Here is a 19554-nt window from a genome sequence, read left to right as displayed (position 1 = left end):
GAACCACCTAAGCTAGCCAATGGGGTATAATGACAATTGGGGAACGCTGAGCCTTGTCGCCTCATGCAAATAGGTGCTTAAGTACTGGCTGCTGAGGTGCCTGTCTCTGTTTAGTGATCTGTGAATGGGAACCTGTCTCCTGGGGTCAGGTGGCTTAGGCACCTAAATAGGTTATTGTGGTAATGAATTAGATGCCTGCCTTGTTCCACACAAAATGGCTGGATGCGGTGGTTCTGGTCACCTTATAACTTTTTAACTCAGGGGGCAGAGGACTCATATGAGAGGTCATGGGTGGCGGGTGAACCCACCCTTGTGGGAGGCTAGCCCCAGGCCTCTACCCCGATCCTCCCCTTTTATCCTTCCTCCCTCACAGGAGACTGGAGCACACACACATCCCATGGCTGCTGGGCAGGTGGCACAGCCGGAACACTCCCAGCCCCCGAGTGCTGGGCAGGTAGCATGGTCCCAGCGCCGGGCAGACAGATGGGCAGCATGGTGTGGCCCCAGCCCCAACCGGCCTGCTCCCTCAGCTTATTGGCCACAGCAGGGAGGGAGGGAACTGGAAGCAGGTGACCTGGGGGTGGAGCATGAGCTGTTTGGGGAGGCACAGCCTTCCCCTGTCTATGGTACCTGCCGCCCATGTTAGAGGTGCTGGACCTCTGTTAAAATCCTGCTCCCTCTCAGGTAGAGAGGGGAATTGAACCTGGGTGTCCCACATCCCAAGTGAGTGTGCTAGGCACTAAATTAGATGATAGGCACCCCCACACCTTCCATATTTTGAATGGGACTCAATCTGGTAGGCAGCCTTTGAGCATGCCTACTGACTGGATTGTGCTCAGCGTGTGAATTAGACATTCATTTGCTGCCTATTTTCCCTTGGTTTGTGGATTGCTCTGGGGCATAGGCGGGAGATAGGCATCTAAATGCCCAGAGTGAGGGAACAGCATGTGTTCTCAGAAGCAGAAACATAGGTGGCTGGGAATTTTTACCCTAAAAATGTATGCGTCGAGTGAATAGTGCACCTAGTGTTTGACAGGAGTTTTGTGGATCACAGTGGAGCCTAAAACTGGGATTCAGGTGCCTAAATCTGAGATTTAGGGCTTGTCTGTGCAGTCCTCCAGTTTGGATTATGGGTGTGCTTGGCAGCACTCACTGGCATGCTGTGCTGAAACCACCCTTCCACCCCATGCGGACGCTGCTGGCGTGAACTAAAAGGCACCTAGTTCATGTTATCTTAGTCCTGTTGGAAAGTAGCACAAAGGAAGCAGAAACTGCAATTCCTCAGCAGTCAGTGAGCAAGTGTAGCCAGCTCTTATTACTGCTACGCCCACAGAGCTGATGTAGAAAGTAAGGGAGAAGTGACCATATCATAGAGTGACTTTGTGACCATCTGCAAGCTGGTGGAATTTAGAGCAGCTTGTTCTAAATTCCCCTGGGATTATGGCTGGCACAGAGCTGGCTAGAAAAATAAGGGAATCATAACTGCCTCCCTGACATCTCTCCCTCTTTGCTATTTCCAGTAGAATCAAAGTGCATCAGAGAATCTGATTCCATGAATATTGGTATGTGAGAGTATGAGACATCATCAGACCATGATGTTTTACTGTAATCACTTATACTGGCTCATTTTGAACAAAGTGGTATACAATATTTGTGGAGAGGGTACAATCATTGTGGAAATATTATATTGCAACAGTATCCTAACTGCTAGACACTTTCCAAAAACAAGGAAGAGACATCCCCTGCCCCAAAAAGCATACAATTTAAAGTTTTCTTTTTAAGTATGGGACCTTGAACAATCATTTGTTATTTCATAAGTACATTATCAATGTAATGAAATAAAGCTTCAAAAGCTTCTTTTATAGAGCATGCCAGCATTCCTTAGTAACTTTTCTGCAAAAGCCGGATCCAGTTGCTAATATTGTACAGGTAAGAGAGTTTCATTGCTCCCATCCATGCTATCCACTCTATGTAAATTTCTAAAATAAATTGAAAAATTCATTGTTTTCCTCTATTCAAGGACTGAGGCACACAAATGCTAATGTAGGGCTCAGAAGGGAAATAAAGTTCTCCTGCATATTTGAGAAAATCTGAAGCCCTTTCAAGAAAATCTAATAAACATAATAATCACAGCCTGCTGACACTAAGAAAAAAGGACCTCATTCGCTCTTTCTTTTATGCAGTGATTTACTGGTCCCTACTGATTTCCAAATTGGATCACTGTAGTAAATTATCCATGCCAGTACCTGTGAAAGTAAGCACTGGGATCCATATTTGTTTTGTGTTCTGCCTAAATCAGCAAGAATGATAAATTTGATGGTATGAAATTGGAAATATCAAGGGCTTTCTTCAATGAATGAGCAAAATGTCTCCACTTGTAATTTATTGTGACCCTTTTTCAGTGTATGAGCTTTGTATGTCTAGTCTTTTTATTTCAACACAAATTAAATTGCTCTCTCCTTCTATATTGTCACATCTGTGGTATTATTTGATGTCAAAATCAAATTGTGTAATAATTTTTTTCCTAGATTCAAAGCAATTTTACAATGTTTTGTTGCAAAGGAACTCTTGCTGCTAGAACTCACTTTTCTTTTGAGGATAGTTGAATTACTAGTTGGAAACTTTACATATAAAATGTCCTCTTGTTTACAAAACAGTGCAAGATACTGGGAACTGATGTAATTTATTGTTTTATTTAATGGTGGAAATGAAGAACTAAGTTCAAAATCTCAAATGTCAAGAAAGACTTAAGGCAGGATCATCAGCTTGGAGCTAGGCTGATTTATCTCAGCTAAAGATTTAGGCCCCAATCCTGCACACACTTATGCACATGCTTAACCTTAATACTGTGAGTAGCCCTATTGATTTCAAGTTAAGCATGTGTATAAGTGTTTGCAGGATCAAGGTCCTGTTCTGTAAGTCTGTAAAGAGGTTGCTTGTTGGTGATCATTGCACAGTAATGAAATAAGGCTAAATACTGATAACTGTTTCCATGGGTTTAAATCTGGGGTAACACTGCTGAAATTAGTAAAGTTGCTTTGAATTTACACGAGTGTAACGGAGATCAAAATCTGCCCGTAACAAATATATCAACCAAATCTGATGTTAAATAATGTGACTATGAACCAGATCCTGCTTATTTTATTCATGTGACTAGACCTAGGCCCTGCGTGGGGACAAGAGCCAGCCTTAGCAGATTTACAGTGGGCTGTCAAACAATTTTTGGCTGCCACTCAATCCCTGCCCCCACTCAAGTTGATTCTTTTCTATCATAACTGACACATGATCACATTGCTAGTGTGCAGTACCGATCAAAGGATCTGGGGAAGAGATAGCAAGATATTTCTTTGGGATAAAACCCAAACACAACTCACTTCAAGTTTACATACAACCTGAGAGTGAGTGAGGTAATTAGTTATCTTATTAGGTTCTGAGGCATTTGGGGCCTAGTTGCCAACATTATTAAAAAAAACTTCTGCAAAGGAATATTTTGAAATAAACAGAGGTTAACTAGCGCCCAGCCACTGGAGAATGTTGTGTTCATTCCGGTGAATTTCAGCACATTGCTTCTGTACACAACACATTCTACATAAAAGTGTATAGGCAAAGCTTTCACCAGCAGATTGTCAGATCACTCCACTGCATAATTAAGTTAAAAATCATAAATGATAATAAAGACATAGGACCAGATCATTTACTAGCATAAATTGGCACAGCTGCATTGACTTCAGTTGCTCCAACTGCACTGCAATTAAAGCAATCTGTAGCAGTCTGCAAGAAGAGGGAGAGAAAGATGAAAGAAGGAATAGGACACAAAGGAAGGAATGAAGGAGGGGAAAGAGCAAGAAGGAAAAGGCAGAAGGAGAAGCAGCAACTTAAAAAAAAAATCTATATAATGTTAATAATAAGAGCTAAGGAGCTCCTTGGGCTCTCTGGTGATTACACAACCCAGGCAAGCCCCACTCCTGTTTATGACATTACTTGAATCCTCTGGATAGCCTTAAAGTCTTCTGGCTGAAAATTACTTATTTATTCTATATTAAAGTGCCCTTGGAATAATATTTTTGGTGACTTTTAGTTTGTACAGAACAGAGAGACTGATTGTGATCTGTTTAAAATGAAAACAGACTGCTGCTGTGGGGGTTGGCCCAGCCTACCATGGGGGAGGATGCTGCAGTGTGTGAGTACATAGTTCTAGCTCACCCCGCATTGCTGCTGCTTGACTGGGCCACTTGACTAGCTTTTGAAGTTTTTACCTTCCCCGTTTCTATCTGTTGCTTTTGTATATCAGCAATTTAGGAAAAATACCATATTGGGATGTGTTCATGGGCCTATCTCTACATCTGTCTGCACGTGTGTTTTACGCTGATGCATAATGCCTCCAAAGCAGAGAGAGAGGAAATAAGAGAGGGGGCTCCCCGATGAAATCTATTGTGGCATCTAAGACTTTGATAAGTAGCATAAAGAAAACATCCATTGTACTAGACTCCCTGCCATGATTCCCTCTTGCTGTTATGGTCAAAGAGGCAGTTCAATTAAGGCCTAATTTGACATACATTGAAATCAAGGAAAGTCTTTCCACTGACGCCGATGTATTTGGATCAGGCCCTTAGTGGATAAGATTTCTGTAACTACAGATCTTTGGCCCAGAGCTACAAAGCTGTTTAAACCCCAGACATCCCAGGTGAATCCTCTGACCACTGGACTAAAAGTTAGAAGATGGGCACCATCAAGTCCTTTTGTGGCCATTTTGTGCGGAGTGAGGGAGGCACCTAACTTATTCTTGCAAGAAACTACGTAGGTGCGTAAGCCACCTGACTCCAGGAGATGGGTTCTGCATTAATGGATCACTATGCAGAGAAAGGTGCCTCCCAACAGTCCAGACTTTGGCACCTGTTTCCATAAGGGGGTGGGTATTAGCGCACACACCACTGTTGTCAACATCTCCCATTGGCTAGTCCCACCAAGCATGTTGGCTTTTGTTGATTGCATTTTAAGGCATCTATCTCTCCAAATCCATTGTATAGGGATCTTAGATTTCTAATTTGGGTTTTGTGAATGGTAATGTTGTTCCTGTGATTTTCTAGGCATCTAAAAGTTAGGCCCTGTGACACTCTGCATTGCAATACCTAAATTCCTTTGTGGATCTGGTCCTTGGTTTTCAGTTTTAACATGGAGCCAAGCCCTGCTATCCTTGGCAGTCCTTTCTCAAGCAAAATTCACAATGTAATAGAAACTTCTGTGTTCCTTAATATGCAACCCAGATTTTTAACATTTTACATAAAAGGTAGTTTAAAGTAATGACCTAGAATATTGTAATGCTGTAGTAGCATCAAAGAACTGAAGACTTCTGATGGTTGTGTAATGGGTCCAACTTTCACTTTCTCATCTCATAATGGAGAAGACATTTGCAATGATCTTTTACAATAATCAGTTTGCTCTCTGCTCAAGGTATGACTTGAACACAAATTTTTGGGTATCTAAAACTGTTTTCATATCCCGAGATACAAGCTTAAAATAACTATTCAAGAACTGTTATTTATGTTGAGCATCATGGGTGAAATCCTGGCCCTATTAAGTTAAATGGGAATTTTGCCACTGACTTCGGTGGGATCAGGATTTCACCCTAAGACTATAGCTATATCTGTGCAGAGCTCACACTGGAGTTGCAGCAGCAGAGCATCAATATGAGAATTCCTCTCAGCATGGAGAAGTGTGCAGCCATCACCATGTGGAAGCTCATAAGTGGCTAACCAGTTTGGTGTTGGTAAATAAAAGCTGTTGTCATGGAGAGATGAATTGCTATTGAGAGGGTACTGTTGTCTCGGGTCATAAAGCTTGGTAATGCGCAGGAGGTTACTGACAGCTCTGAACACCTAGGGTTTCCACATTGTATAGGGGCCGCAGATGAGACCCCATTATCTACCCCACTACCATGTCTCAGAGTTCATCAGCAAAAAGGAATATTTCTCCATGATCATGAAAAACCTGGTTGAACTTCATTCTTGCAATAGCCAGCAACTTGTCTGTGCTGCTCCATCTTTTTTTTGCTTCCTTCCTGCACAAAAATTATGAGTTCAAATACAGAAGTTAAATACATTTTTATTACTAGATCCCTGCCAACATAGTAATAAGTCAGCTGAATACGCATGCAACCAGTTTACACTCTAAATTATAGTGTAAAAACCTATTCCACATTTACTGCTTTGCAGTTTACTCACAGCTAATTTAGTGTTTAACACCATTGCAATACATCTAGTACTTAATGATACAGCATCTGTTGCAGTACTAGGGATACTCTGGTATAGCAGTAATTGGGCTATTGGGAAGATGGGTATTAATATCATTTTTTCATCTAAGTATGTTAGTTCAGTCTGCCTTCACCATGCTTACAGGAATACTTACATTGGCAACACCACTGGCAGACAATGAAAGAAGTTATGTGCCAGTGAACATATCCTTATTTAAAATCAAAGTGGATATGCATAGCAATTCTCTTAAATGTTCAACCGTGTTGTGGATTATTGAATACATCAATTATCCAACTCCACTGCCAACTTTATCTTCTGATTAGATCCATGAACATGTTCCCCACAGCGATGCAGACCAAGTAAACCAAAGAGTATTTGGCACAGTTATATAAATGAAAATCTAAGAAATTTTGGAACTTCCTGAAAGTTGTCAAAAGGCTCGCATGAAAACATACAATCTGACTTCAGTGGGAGTCATTAAAAGTTTAAATTAAGTACATGTGTTTGCAGGAATGGGGCCTATTTTAAGATAAGACCAACAAAACCAGGTGTCATCAACACAGAGAGGGAAAGGGGTATGAACAACATGATTATGCAATCAGTGGGGAGGTTAGTGCATGCATCCTGAAAAAGAATTTTGTTTATATTCATTTTGTGATGCTGTACTCCATATAATTTATGGAAATATGCTTATGAATATGACATAACTGGAATTTGCTTTACGCTAAATACCCCTTGTATGGTGTCATTAGAAAGCTTGTAATCTACTAAGTGTGTTCATCCTATTTGTTTGCATGTATTATTTCTATATCTGGAGTTAGGAGAATAAGATATAAACTTTTATCACTGATGTAAACATATTAAGTGGAGGCCATTAAGGTTGCTCCAGAAACAATCAGTTGTAAATGGCCTTAGTTACTTGAAAGCCTTCCTGTGTACATGTGGGCCAGCCCATGGGGAATGGAGACTAGGGGTCCTACAGTGACATGTGACCAGGTCACCTGATAATGAAATCCATCTTAAATCTGGTACTTTTCCATTTAGAAGGAAGGGTGGGGACCCAGAGAGACAAAAGATTCCCGCCTTGTGCCAAAGCTATAAAAGGGGGCAGAGCAGGACAAAAGGGGCTGCCAGTCATGAGAAAACCCAGGCTTACCACCTGAGATATCTGCTGGAACTACCAAGGACTGTACCGGGGAAAGGATTGGGCCTAGACTAGGAAGGCGTCTAGTCTGTGAAAGAAGCTTATTGGAACATCTATGAGGATGAGATATTAACTTGTAATCAGTTTCTTAATGTATTAGGCTTAGACTTGTATGTTTTTGCTTTATTTTGTTTGGTGACTTACTTTGTTCTGTCTGTTATTACTTGAAACCACTTAAATCCTACTTTTTATACTTAATAAAATCACTTGTTTATTAATAAACTCAGAATAAGTGATTAATACCTGGGAAGCAAACAGCTGTGCATATCTCTCTCTATCAGTGTTATAGAGAGCGGACCATTTATGAGTTTACCCTGTATAACCTTTATACAGAGTAACACAGATTTATTTGGGGTTCAGAAAGACTGAACGCTGGGTGCTTGGAAAGTCCCTGTTAACTGTGAAGCCCCTTGGCAGAGTGAATCTGTTGCAGTGAACTGCAGAGAGGCATGGCCCAACGTCTGGGTCTGTGCTGGAGCTGACTGGAGCGTCCAACTCAGCAAGACAAGAGTGGAGGGGCGCCTGTTCTGGCAGGAGGCTTGTTCTCAATGGTATCCCAGCTCACTGAGTGACAGTCTCGAGGGGAGTCTCTGTGACTGAACCCATCACATATTTGTTCATTTTATTCAAGCTATAGCTGACCTGTAACCTTAAGATAGTAAGTAAATAAGTTCTGAGAGAGATTTCAAGCAGGAGAAGGTGGAGCTGTGGCAGAAAAGATCAATATCACTTCTATGTACTTATTTTCAGTATTAATTGTTGCTGTTTGTTGTTGTTATTATTTGCAGTAACATAGTCTGGCAGACAAAGATTTGGTCTGAGAAACAGAAACTCCTGACTTTGAATTCAGTGTCTGGCACTGATTTGCTCTGTGGCCGTAGGCATTTGACATAAACTTGCTGCTTCAGGTTCCTGGACGGTAAAATGGTAATATTTATACTTACCTGCCATTCAGAAGATTAATTATTTAAGGCTGTGTATATCTCTGAATACTATGTGTTACTGTTTGAATGTTAAAATATGAAAAACCTACATTACATTAAAATTGACAAAAACGTATGTCAGCCCTATTGTAACTACTGACTGTAATAATACACCAGGATATAGCAGAGGGCAGTACAACAAAAAAAGCAATGCTGTACCAGTGAAACAAATGTTAGGGTATAAGGCTGGGTAACTTTAATCAAGTGTCCTCACCTTAGTGTCTTAATACTGTTATAGGACTGAATTTATAACGAAAATGAGGGCAGCAGCCACTCCAGCTGTTTATGTGCCATTGCTAACAGGGGCTCTGAGGCTGACCACACCCGCACCTGATTAGATTCATTGACCACAGTGGGGCAGACCCCTTGTCAAATGTTATGTGCCAGGCAGAGCCACGTTCCCGTCATGGATGACAGACACACGAAAGGAGCAGACAGGGTGTGAATTGTTACTGGACCTTTCCAAACCCTAATGAATTAAGCGTTTTTCGGTGTAAAGGGGTATTAGGGGCCGCACGGTACAGCGCAGGGCAAATGTCGACACTGTGAACAAAACCCTCACGGTCGCCAATTCATTATACGGGGCTGGGCGTAGTCGGTGATCCCAGCGCCTTCCCCAACCCCGGGCAGACGGGACGAGAACCTGCCACTTACCTCCTGTCCCAGGCGGCTGGGCTAACCACTGCGCCTCCCAGCCAACCGCACAAAGAGCCTCCTCCTGGCCTGCGCGCGCCCCTCCTCGCGCTTGCGCGTTCACGAGGGCGGAGGCGCGTGTCTGCCCGGGGTCCGGCGCGGCCTGAGTGCGCACCGTTTTACATCCGGGTCCCGCGACTCCTACCGCTCCCGCCGCTCTGGTCTGCTGGGGGGCTGCTCCCCTCCCCCGCCGGCTGGTCGGCGCCCGGCGCTCCAATGAGAGCGGCTGCCTCTCCCTGCCTCGCGGAGCCCGGCGGCGCCGGCCCTGCGTGCGCGAGTCCGGCCAGCAGGCGAGGATGATGCCGGCTCTGGCCGCCCAGAGGCGGGGGTGGCGCTGCCTTTACCGGTTGTACCTGCGGTGCCAGGCGGCGCAGCTCAGCCGGGTCTGCCACGGTGAGTGGGGGCCGGCAGGGCAAGCCGGGCCCTCCAGCCCCCTTCCCCCGGGCGGCGCTGTTTCCACAGCTCTCCTAGGGCGTCTCCGCCCCACGTTACCCCTCCTGCACGGTCACGCTGCCAGACCCTCCTCGCAGCCTCCCCCTGTGAGCTGGGCTCCCCGCACTTTCCCCCCATGCAGTGCCGCCCCAAAGGCCCCCTAATCCTATCCCACCGAGACCGCCCCATCGTCGTATATTTCCAAAACCCTCTTAAAACCTTCTGTCTCTCCCACTCCACGATCCGTCATGCTCTCACAATTTGCCAAAACCTGGTGGTCTTTAATTACACTCCCATATTCCCGTTTGTTCCTTATCCTCTCATCTTCAGTGCTCCCTCTCACCAACTCAGCGCCTTCCCGAGGTCCCATCATAATTCATATTCCCTAGCCCTTAGCCTCACTCTTTGTCTGTCCACTGTGCTAAAGGGAGCAGCACCCCCAATGTTTTCTCAACTTGACCTCTGTCATTTAAAAATTGTCTGTCTGCTGTGCTGTGTTGCTAGCAGCCTCTCCCACCTACTCCCTGTTGAAATTGATTGAAATAATCAGTGTGCGGTGAGGCAAAAAGTGCTGCATAAAAGTACTGGATAATAAACTGGAGGAAACAGTCCTGCACTGAATGTTAAGGGGGATAAACTAATGTGACTTAAGAGGTCTTTTTTGTATCTGAACGTCTATGAAAAGGAAGTAGTTGAGTAAATTACATGATGACTTCCTGTAGATCAGGTACTTAATCTTTGTGATGTCTAGGGCCACATTGGCAGCTTGTGAAACCCAATATTTTTAATAAAAATCTTTTATATATTTTCTTGTATGATGGGAAGAAGGTTCAGAAGTTGCTTGTCCTTTGAGTTCACTAGCAATAAAAACCTGCAGCTAGTCAGTTTTATGATCATGTGGTTTTTAGCGGGAGAAGAGCTTGTTTGGGTATGTCTACATAGCATTTTAGAGTGATCCTCCCAACCCTGGTCAATAGCTCTAAATATAGCGCTTTGAACAAGCTAGTTTCTTGCGTTTGTAGAATCCATATCGTTCTTTTCATATAGCTATTTTCTCCAAAACTAGTGCTGTACTGCTGTTTTATATAAAAAGCTGCCTAGTACTCTTGAGTAAACTTTCCAGTGTATATCACAGACAGTTTTTGAAAATAGACAATAATTTGAAGCAAGAATGTAATGGCTGAATTATTTTAGTCCGTTATCAAGAGGTTTCCTCTTTGACTGAATGTGAAATGCCCCCAAAATGTAGATAAATTCAAAATACAGTTGGGTTTAAAAGTATGCATTTGTCAAGTACCATAAAGTGTTGTTTCTGTAATTTCTTATTTATTAGACACGTGTTTAGCAGAGCATATTGAACTTTGGCATGGTATTTAAAGGCCTTTTATTGTCTGAATCACTTTGACATTAATATAACTTATGTATATTTTGTATACAGTACATTTATATTCAGATGTACTTGTTCTAGCTGTAGTGGGACATAATGTATGTAAAAGACTGTAAGGAATTTTTATGGAGTGCATGTTTTTATCAAACATACCTCTATGGTTGTGTTGTGAGATGACTTGTGTAATAATCATGTAGTCCTCTGTTTAATGTCCAGTTATATGCAATGCAAGTAAGATTAGCAGTACTTGATTTTCTAAGTATTTCCCAAAGACACCACACCAGGTTTGTTTGTTTGTTTGTTTGTTTTTGTTTTTTTAGTAGGTGATTGCATTTCAGTGGTGGATGAAGTTATATTTGCAGAGGAGATGTATGCATTTCATGTGTGAGAAAGTCTGTTAATTTTGTTGATGCTTTGATTGCTGGCTTATGTTGCTTAACAGAAGGTGGCTGCTAATGCTGATGGACCAGAATTGTGTTCAGTAAATTTGGTATACTTTGGGCCAGTCTTTTAACACTAGCAATTGCCTAGTAAATGTGGTCTCTCTGCAAACACAGAGAAAATGTTTGTATGTAATATTTATGTATCACACTGTAAATCACACTTTAATTGTGGCTTTTATGTTGTGGGTTAAGATATTACACCTGAATTACAGACATCTATTACATATTTAGTCAATTAGAATATTTTTTGGGGGGTATGGGAAGTGGGATTAAAGGACAAAACTGTTAGGATTATCTTGCTAATAGTTTTGCAACGTATGCCATTGTCATTCCACTGTAATATCCTCTCCGACTGCCAAGTATTTTGCTCATTATAAAGATGGTTTTGTGCAGAGGATGATTAAAATAGGGTTTAATCGAGCAGTTAGGCAATCTTAAAGTAGCTTTCAGTTAGATAACTTTAAGAGAATCTCATGTGCAGTGTTTCAAAGGACTAGGCTATGTGAGAAACTTAGCAAAAAATGTGTGTTAAAATGCTTGAGAAGGAGACAGGAGAAGCTTGGGAAATTGGTGAAAGGACTAGTTTTTAGCTGTGTAGAGTTTACGAAATTTGAGCACACAGGTAAACTGGGCAAAAATATTTATTAAAAGCTAATTTCCACAACTAATCTCAGCAACTCCGGTTGACACACACTTTCTCTTCTCTTCTCAAACTGGTATGTGTAAACCTTTTTTCCCCTCAGGATGGCAAGGCTCGATGAAATGCGGAAGTCTCTCTCGCATACTGCCATGCAGTCGTCTAGGAGTCCAATCACTGAGTCAAGTGAGAGTTTACACTTCTGATGGTCAGAAAAAAGGCCCTGTACCAGGCCCTGAAGGAGCTGTGCACAAAGCTGGAACAGGTTGGTGTGCTTTACATTTGTTTCCATCTTAGTAGTCCTGTAGTGTGTGAATGTATCGGACATGGTTCTCACCTGTTTTATATTTAAAAGGAGCAGATATATTAGAGCATTTATTCAGCAAATGATTCTGTTAGTTTGCCTTATGCAATTAAAAACAGATCACAATGTAGAACTGTAAGTATTATTATGCTGAAACTGCAGAATTTGGAAATGGTCAAACCTCCCTCCTGTATATCAAGACTTCCAGTGAACGAGCATGGGTAAAAACTTAGATACATTTCCTTTTTGTAAATACATTTTTAAATAAATGATAAATGTTGGAGAGGGATTGGATGGCTCTAGGGATAGATAATGGGATGCCTCTACAGTTTAGCAATCTGCTCCTTCCAACCTGTTTAGTTACTTGTATAAAATGAGTTGTTGCTGAAGACAGAATTGGCATAAAAATTGAACATGCTGATTAGTAGTAATTCCTTCCCCTCATGCTTGAGGCAAAATGGTGAGAGCGTAATCTGCTGTTTAAGTTGTTGGTGTTCTGAGTATAGAGGATTTTATCCTGTAGAACTGGTAATCTGGCAATGGCCACAAGTACTAAATTATGTAACATTTAATGTGGTGGAGAAGCCCATGGGCAACTTTTACTGTTGTGAAACTGTATGGCCCTGGAATTCCTACTCGAGTACTCTCCCTACAGCTGCTTTAAGGTCTTATTTTTCTTCAGTCTTAAGCTAGATGCCTCAGATTCCTGGTAGGACAGAAGCACTACCAATTCCGAGTACTTCCATTTAAGGTGGTGATGGCACCGAGGCTCTTCACGAAAGTCTTCTCTGTGAGGACGGCCCAGATGAGGTGCAATGGCCGCACCATCTTCCTGTATATAGATGACTGCCTACTAATAAGTAGATAAAGTCAGGAGGGTCTGTTGGTAATCCTTGTCTTACTGCACCTTCTGACATCACTGGGGGTCTGTGTAAACAGAGAAAATTCCACTTTGACTTCCACAAGGACTATAGATTTTTATCGGAGTGACCTAGAGTCATCCTCAGGAAAAGCCTACCTTCTTAAAGACCTATTTCAGGCTATTCATAGCCTGATAAATCAAGTCATGCTGAAATCTTGCACCACAATCAAGGTCTGTCTTTTCCTACATACATAACACTGTTTGCCAGACTCTGCATTTGCTGCCTGTAGGCCTGGCTGCAGTTTGTTTATTCATTGGACAAGGACAACATGAATACCAGTGTAACAATCCCACCAGAAGTCAGTGCCTCTCTCGTATGGTGGATGAAACCAGACCAGGTGCAAGTGCGAGTCCCCTTTTTTCCACCCATCGCTGACACAACCCTAATCACTGATGCATTATTCATAATATGGGGAGCACATATGGACAATCACACTACATGTGGTGCGTGGTCCCCATGGTAGGCCAGATTGCAGATAAATCTGCTGGAGATGAGGGCAGTTTTTCTAGCCCGCAATACATTTTTCTCCCTCATAAGGTCTCCCCACCTAATATTGGACAACGTGATGGGGCTTTTTATGTAAACAGGGAGGAGCAAAATCTCTTCCTCTGAGTATAGAGGCAGTGACTTACCTACCAGATGTGCAGAATACTCTGGCGGACAATCTCAGCAGGCACTTCTCCATAGACCATGAGTGGGAAATACACAATTCTATCTTGACTGAAATCTTCACCAAGTGGGTAACACCGTCTTGGGACCTATTCTCGTCACAATCAAGCAAGAAATTCAACCTCTACTGTTCCAGAGCATCATTAGGCCGAGACTCCAGGGATGATGCCCTTGTGTTATTCTGGATGGACCATCTGAGGTATTTCTTTCCTACTGTCCCCCTGCTACCTCAGGTTCTTGGCAAAATTCGCCATGACAGTGCCAGGGTTGTCCTCATCACACCCAATCAGCCCAGGCAGTTTTGGTTTCTGGAATTTCTACAAATGTCATCCTACCCTCCTAGCTGTATTCAACCCTTTGTGGATCTTTTAACTCAGGACAAGGGCAGGATCAGACATCCCAACCCAGACCTTCTTAATCTCATGGCCTGGAAGTTGGATGGTCATCAGTTTTGGAATGTTCATGGTCTGAGGCCATCCAAACTATCCTTAATAACAGCAGAAGAATCTCCACTAGAAAATGCTGTTTAGCTAAATGGAGGTGTTTCTGTACCTGGCTGCAACAGAATCAGTTATCACCTGAATCAGCAGGTGTCCTTGTCATTTTAGACTATCTTCTATCCTTCAAAATGTCAGAGCTTTCTTTTAGTTTGCTGCCAGGTGGACTTTCAGCTATCAATGCCTTTCATCCTCTAGTGGAAGGCCACTCTATCGTACTCAATCACAATTTGATTCTTGAAAGGTCTCATTAGGACCTTCCTGCTGGTGTTGAAACCTACACCACCAAAGGACTTCAGCTTGGTCCTGTTGGCTCTTACCAGATCACCATTGGAATCAATGGCCACATGGTCCATGTCACACCTCTCTGGGAAGGTTGCCATCACATTGGCCATGTCGGTGAGCAAACTGGGAGCACTCGTGTTAAACCTACAGAACGCCATATTTCATAGAGAAAAGATCTCCCTTCATCTCCTCCTGAAATTCATCCCCAAGGTTATTTCAGAGTTTCACATGAGCCAGCCTCTTTGCTTACTGATATTCTTCCCAAAGCCTCCTCTTTCCAGCAAGGAAAAGAGGCTGCACTTCCTCCATGTCAAACGGATCTTGTCCTCTTCTCTGCATAGAACAGAAGCAATGAGGAAAATACGAAGACCATTAGTCACAATAGCAGAGCGATGGTGATGGCACATTATCAGCACAGAAACTGTCTAAGTGGGTCTCTGGATACATATTTCCATGTTATCAGTTGGCACATATTCTTCCCCTGGATGGGGTGAGGGCCCACTCTGAGCACATAAAACCTCAATGGTATCTCTTTGAGAAGTACCAAGTGCTGGATATTTGTAAGACAGCTACCTGCAGGTGCGTCCATGTCTTTATGAAGCATTGTGCTCTGGTCTAGGCTTCCTCAGCATCTGCAGTTGTGGGGACATTCATACCAACTGCATCCTCGAGCCCTCCACTTATTTTAATACTGCTTACCAATCACCCATGTGTGGAAGAAACATAGGGAACAGCACTTGAAGAAATGGAGGTTACTTACCTGTAATTGGAGGTTCTTTGAGATGTGTAGTCTTTATTTGTATTCCACTGCCTGCCCTCCTTCCCTTCTGCTTCATATCCTAACTGATTCATGGTAAGAAGAAACTGGAGAGGCATTGGTCCACTTTGCCCTTTATGCCTTTGATTGCGAGAACAGGGAGAGCAACTGCTTATGTGCGGATCTATGGACACTATTTGCTACAAATCTCCTGTCTCAGGCATGTGGTGCACATGTGTAGCCACATGCGGAATACAGATAGGGACCATACATCTCCAAGCACCTCTACTTACAAGTAAGTAACCTCAATTTTTAGTGATTATGTCCATAGGTAAGTCTGTCAACCTTCCTGCGCCTCCATTTCCCTATAAGTAAAAAATGGGATGTTTTTCTACCTGACTGGGCATTCTGAAGATTAATTTATTAACATTTAAAGGGCATCTCAATCTCTGCCCACCCAAAGATCAGCAGTTCTGAATTCTAATACTTCATTCTTTTCTTGTTGGTTCATTGTGTTTGTTGTCAAGTCTCCAGAGCAGGGTAATATATTTTAAAAGGGTACTTAATGCTGTCTGAACAGTCAAATATAAATCTTGATATTTGATGTGTAATTATTTTTTTCCTATGAAAGTTTATGGCATAACCTTTCATTAAATAATATCACTGAGATACGTTTTTGAACAAGAAAAAAGTTTATCTGTACAACAGAGGGTGACTTCTGGCAAACTCTGGAAGCAAATATGCCAGGCAATCTTGTCTGTGCATATGAAGAATAATAGTTTGTCAATGCCCATTGTTTTTGAGTATGATGAGAAATGAACAGCAAAGAGTATCTTATTTATTTTGAACCATTTTTTAACATTGCTGTTCTTCAGGCTATCCAGAGAGCAGGTAACACTTTTCAAAAGGAAGAAAGGGGCTGAGTTATTTTAAGGCTTTTCCAAACTCACTTGCGGCAAGATCATTGCAAATACATTAGAAACTGTTTTTTGTGTTTTTCTTACTGTTACTTCTGTCTTTCCCAAAAAAATATAGTCAAACCATGTTAGACCTTCTTGGTAGTTCCTGTTATATCTAATGGCTACTTGCTTGACTTAAGAGTAGTTGTGTAGCCAAAGCTATAAGAATATTTGACTTTTGAATCATTCAAATCAGATGTTAAGTCAGGAGCTTTTCATTAAGCAACATAGACCTATTTGAAGAATCCTTAAGATCTTCTGAGTACTTCAAATTGCTTCAGTTTCAATAAAATTAGTTTTAATTTTGCTATCTATAGCAGATGTGTGGCAAACATCCAGTGCTAGTGTACTAAACACAGTGCTAGATCTGTTTGTTGGAATCATAAGGATTTTATTCTGATGTTACAGTGAGTTAAGATGGTGATTTTCAGAATAAATATTCAGACATGCATTTGAACTATCTGATAACATTTCTTATTTGAGATTAGAACACACTCAAATTACTGTACGTGGATAGTTTGCAATGAGCCTAGTATCTGGAAATACATATTTTTCCCTTTTGCTATTCGGTGTCCCATTCTCTTTTTAGTAAAACAACTTTTGATTGTCTGTGTTTTGATGAGGAGTAACTATATCTTCAAATTCCAAATACAAGCTAATATACTTCTGTTGTCCAGTTTCAACAGAAATTTATGACACAAGAAAATCTGTGGATTTTGATTTTTCATAAGCTACTGTGTTTTTCAGAATCTTAACTCTTTTGTTTAAAATGTTTCCAGGTCTTCAGATGGTTTTTAATCTGTAAACCAAAGCATTTGTGATATTTTCTGCATATCTTAGACTTCATTATTTTAATGGGGTAATAAATGCAAACCTCAATTCTTACTACTTACATGGTAAAATTTTGCATCGAGTTTGTCCAGAACTGTAAAGATGCAGCTGAAAACATTTTGATCCGTGACTATTTTCAAATAGCCTACAATACAGTGAAACCCCTAACAACTTTGTTGAATATCAAATTTCAACTTTCAGTGGTAAATTAATGTGTATTATCTATACATTCTCTAATTCACATTATCTGAGAGTATTCACAAATACAGTACAATGAGCTAAAGGTTGTCAATTTTTTAATTCACATGATAGTAATATAACTTTGTGCACTTCTCTGTTGGCCTTGCTAACAATAGTCTTTTATTTTATTTAATTATAATTGTTTACATGAATCAGCAGTGAGGGTTTTTTATTTTTTACAGCACGGGATACCAGCAGTGCAGGCCAAAAACCACTTTTATTGCAAGAGCCAATCCAAATAAAAGGTAAACATGTATGTTATGTTGCAATGTTATGGTTGTTAGGGTGTGGTGTTTCCTTTTTAAGGTATCTTTCCGACTTTAGAAGTTATAAGACTTGGAGGAAATCATCTTTGAACATTAGGAGGCCCATGAGTAAGTAGGAAGTGTGTAAGGTAGTTCATGTCTTGGGCTTACTTACATACATGTTTGTGGAAAAACATTCACATATCAACTTTCCATTTGGTGTCTGTTTATTTTAGAGAATTTCTTCTGAAAATAGAGCTACTCAGAGATGGAGTGAATAATTAGAAATAGTGTTGCTGCCATAAGTGTGGCTTTAACTACCACTTTAAGTTGATAAATCACAGATAAAGCGGAGGTATAGATTTATCTCCCTTCATCCAGTCTAGTATCTCAGCTTGTCTTTCATGTTTTCAGGGATATCCAGTCAACATCTAAAACTCAGCATGGCCAAAACAGAGATTTTTGATCTCTTCCCCTGCTCCTAGCCTCAAGCCCTCCTTTCTCCTCTTAACATGGTGAAAAACAGCATCAAGTCTATTAAGAATGCTGCAGCTAAAACACCTGCTTGGCTTGTCATTCTGACCATGTCAGCCCCCCCCTTCCTGGGCTTCCCTCTTCACACCTGCAACACATACAAGCTTCCTTGTCTTTATCTTTAAGACCTCCCATAACTTAACCCTAGCCTACCTAGCTGATCTAACCTATTGTCATGTTGACTACTGCCTTATCTCCACCAGTACTCCTAGCCTTTGCTACTTACCACTTACCTTCTTCCTTAACCTCCTTTGTGCTTTTAACCACTCTGCACCTTATGCATTGGAAAAACTCCCTGATAAAATCTGAATGGTTACTACTTTATCTTCCTTTAAATCCTTTTTTAAGACTTGCCTCTGCTCCAATACCTACAAAACTCAGGCTGCTGATCCTGGCTAGACAGGTAATACTCTGCCTATTCCTCCTCTCTCCTCTTCTACTTCCTTACTTTAAGCCCAATTAACCCTCACTTCTCCCCTCTTCCCCCAACTATAGTACATGTAATTAACACATCTGTGTCAATACTTCACCCTACTCATTTCCTTGTATGTTCTGTTCACATCCTCTAACCTTCAGTGTGGGCCTATTTTTGCTAAGGAAAGATGTGTTTTGTATAAAGAGATAGCTAACTCACTGTAAAGCAAGCAAGCAAACAAACCCACAACTTTTTGCTAGTGAAGACGCATCCTTTGCGTCTTTAAATTGTAAGCCCTTCAGGGCAAGGATTCCCTCTTGTGTATTTCTATGATGCTCAGCTCAGTGGGACTATATAGGCCTTTAGGCACAACTGTATCCTAAATATTTACTGTTACAGACAGTAACAAAATAACAAAACACTGAAAACTCTTAAAGGGGGTACTCTTCACCTTAAAATTTGTGTGAAGTTTGGTGGGTGGTTGTTTTTAAATAATTTTTTAAACTTTTTTTTTATTACATTACTGTGGAAACTTAAAACTGAAATTATTTTTCGAATTTGTCTTCTATTTTGAAATATTGAGTGGATACTTTGTGAACTGTTGCTAATGCATATCCCAAGATATGAAAGTTGTTAAACTTGTTCAGGGGTTTGTTTAAAGAACAAAATTAAAGCATGCAAGAGCCATTTTCTCTGTTTGACAATTGTACTCTTCCATTCCAGTGCCCAAGAAACTCTGTGTTAGTGTCCATTAGATCCAAAGAGCAATCTGGGGTAGATCATGATGCAGCACATACTATTAGATGCTGAACATTTGCTTTAAAACAGTGTTGTAGATTAAAAAACCCACTGGATACCATAAATA

General features: G+C 41.3%; 1 protein-coding gene across 4 annotated transcripts in view; it reads left to right on the top strand.

The window, feature by feature from the left end:
• The first annotated feature begins 9195 nt into the window (after positions 1 to 9195).
• Positions 9196 to 19554, top strand: part of SLC30A9 (solute carrier family 30 member 9) — a 57651-nt gene continuing 47292 nt past the window's right edge. Inside the window, exons 1-3 of one of the 4 annotated variants that reach the window (XM_073342158.2) lie at positions 9196 to 9524; positions 12137 to 12295; positions 17678 to 17740. In XM_073342158.2, coding sequence (XP_073198259.1) covers positions 9428 to 9524; positions 12137 to 12295; positions 17678 to 17740 — 319 coding nt within the window. In that variant the 5' untranslated portion in view covers positions 9196 to 9427. The remainder of the gene's footprint in view (positions 9525 to 12136; positions 12296 to 17677; positions 17741 to 19554) is intronic. The other 3 variants (XM_073342159.2, XR_012158682.2, XM_073342157.2) reach the window with 3 other exon arrangements.

Source organism: Lepidochelys kempii, chromosome 4, assembly GCF_965140285.1.
Source record: "Lepidochelys kempii isolate rLepKem1 chromosome 4, rLepKem1.hap1, whole genome shotgun sequence".
Taxonomy (NCBI): Eukaryota; Metazoa; Chordata; order Testudines; family Cheloniidae; genus Lepidochelys; species Lepidochelys kempii.
Note: the sequence above shows the minus strand (reverse complement) of the source record. Positions and strands in the feature narration are given on the sequence as shown.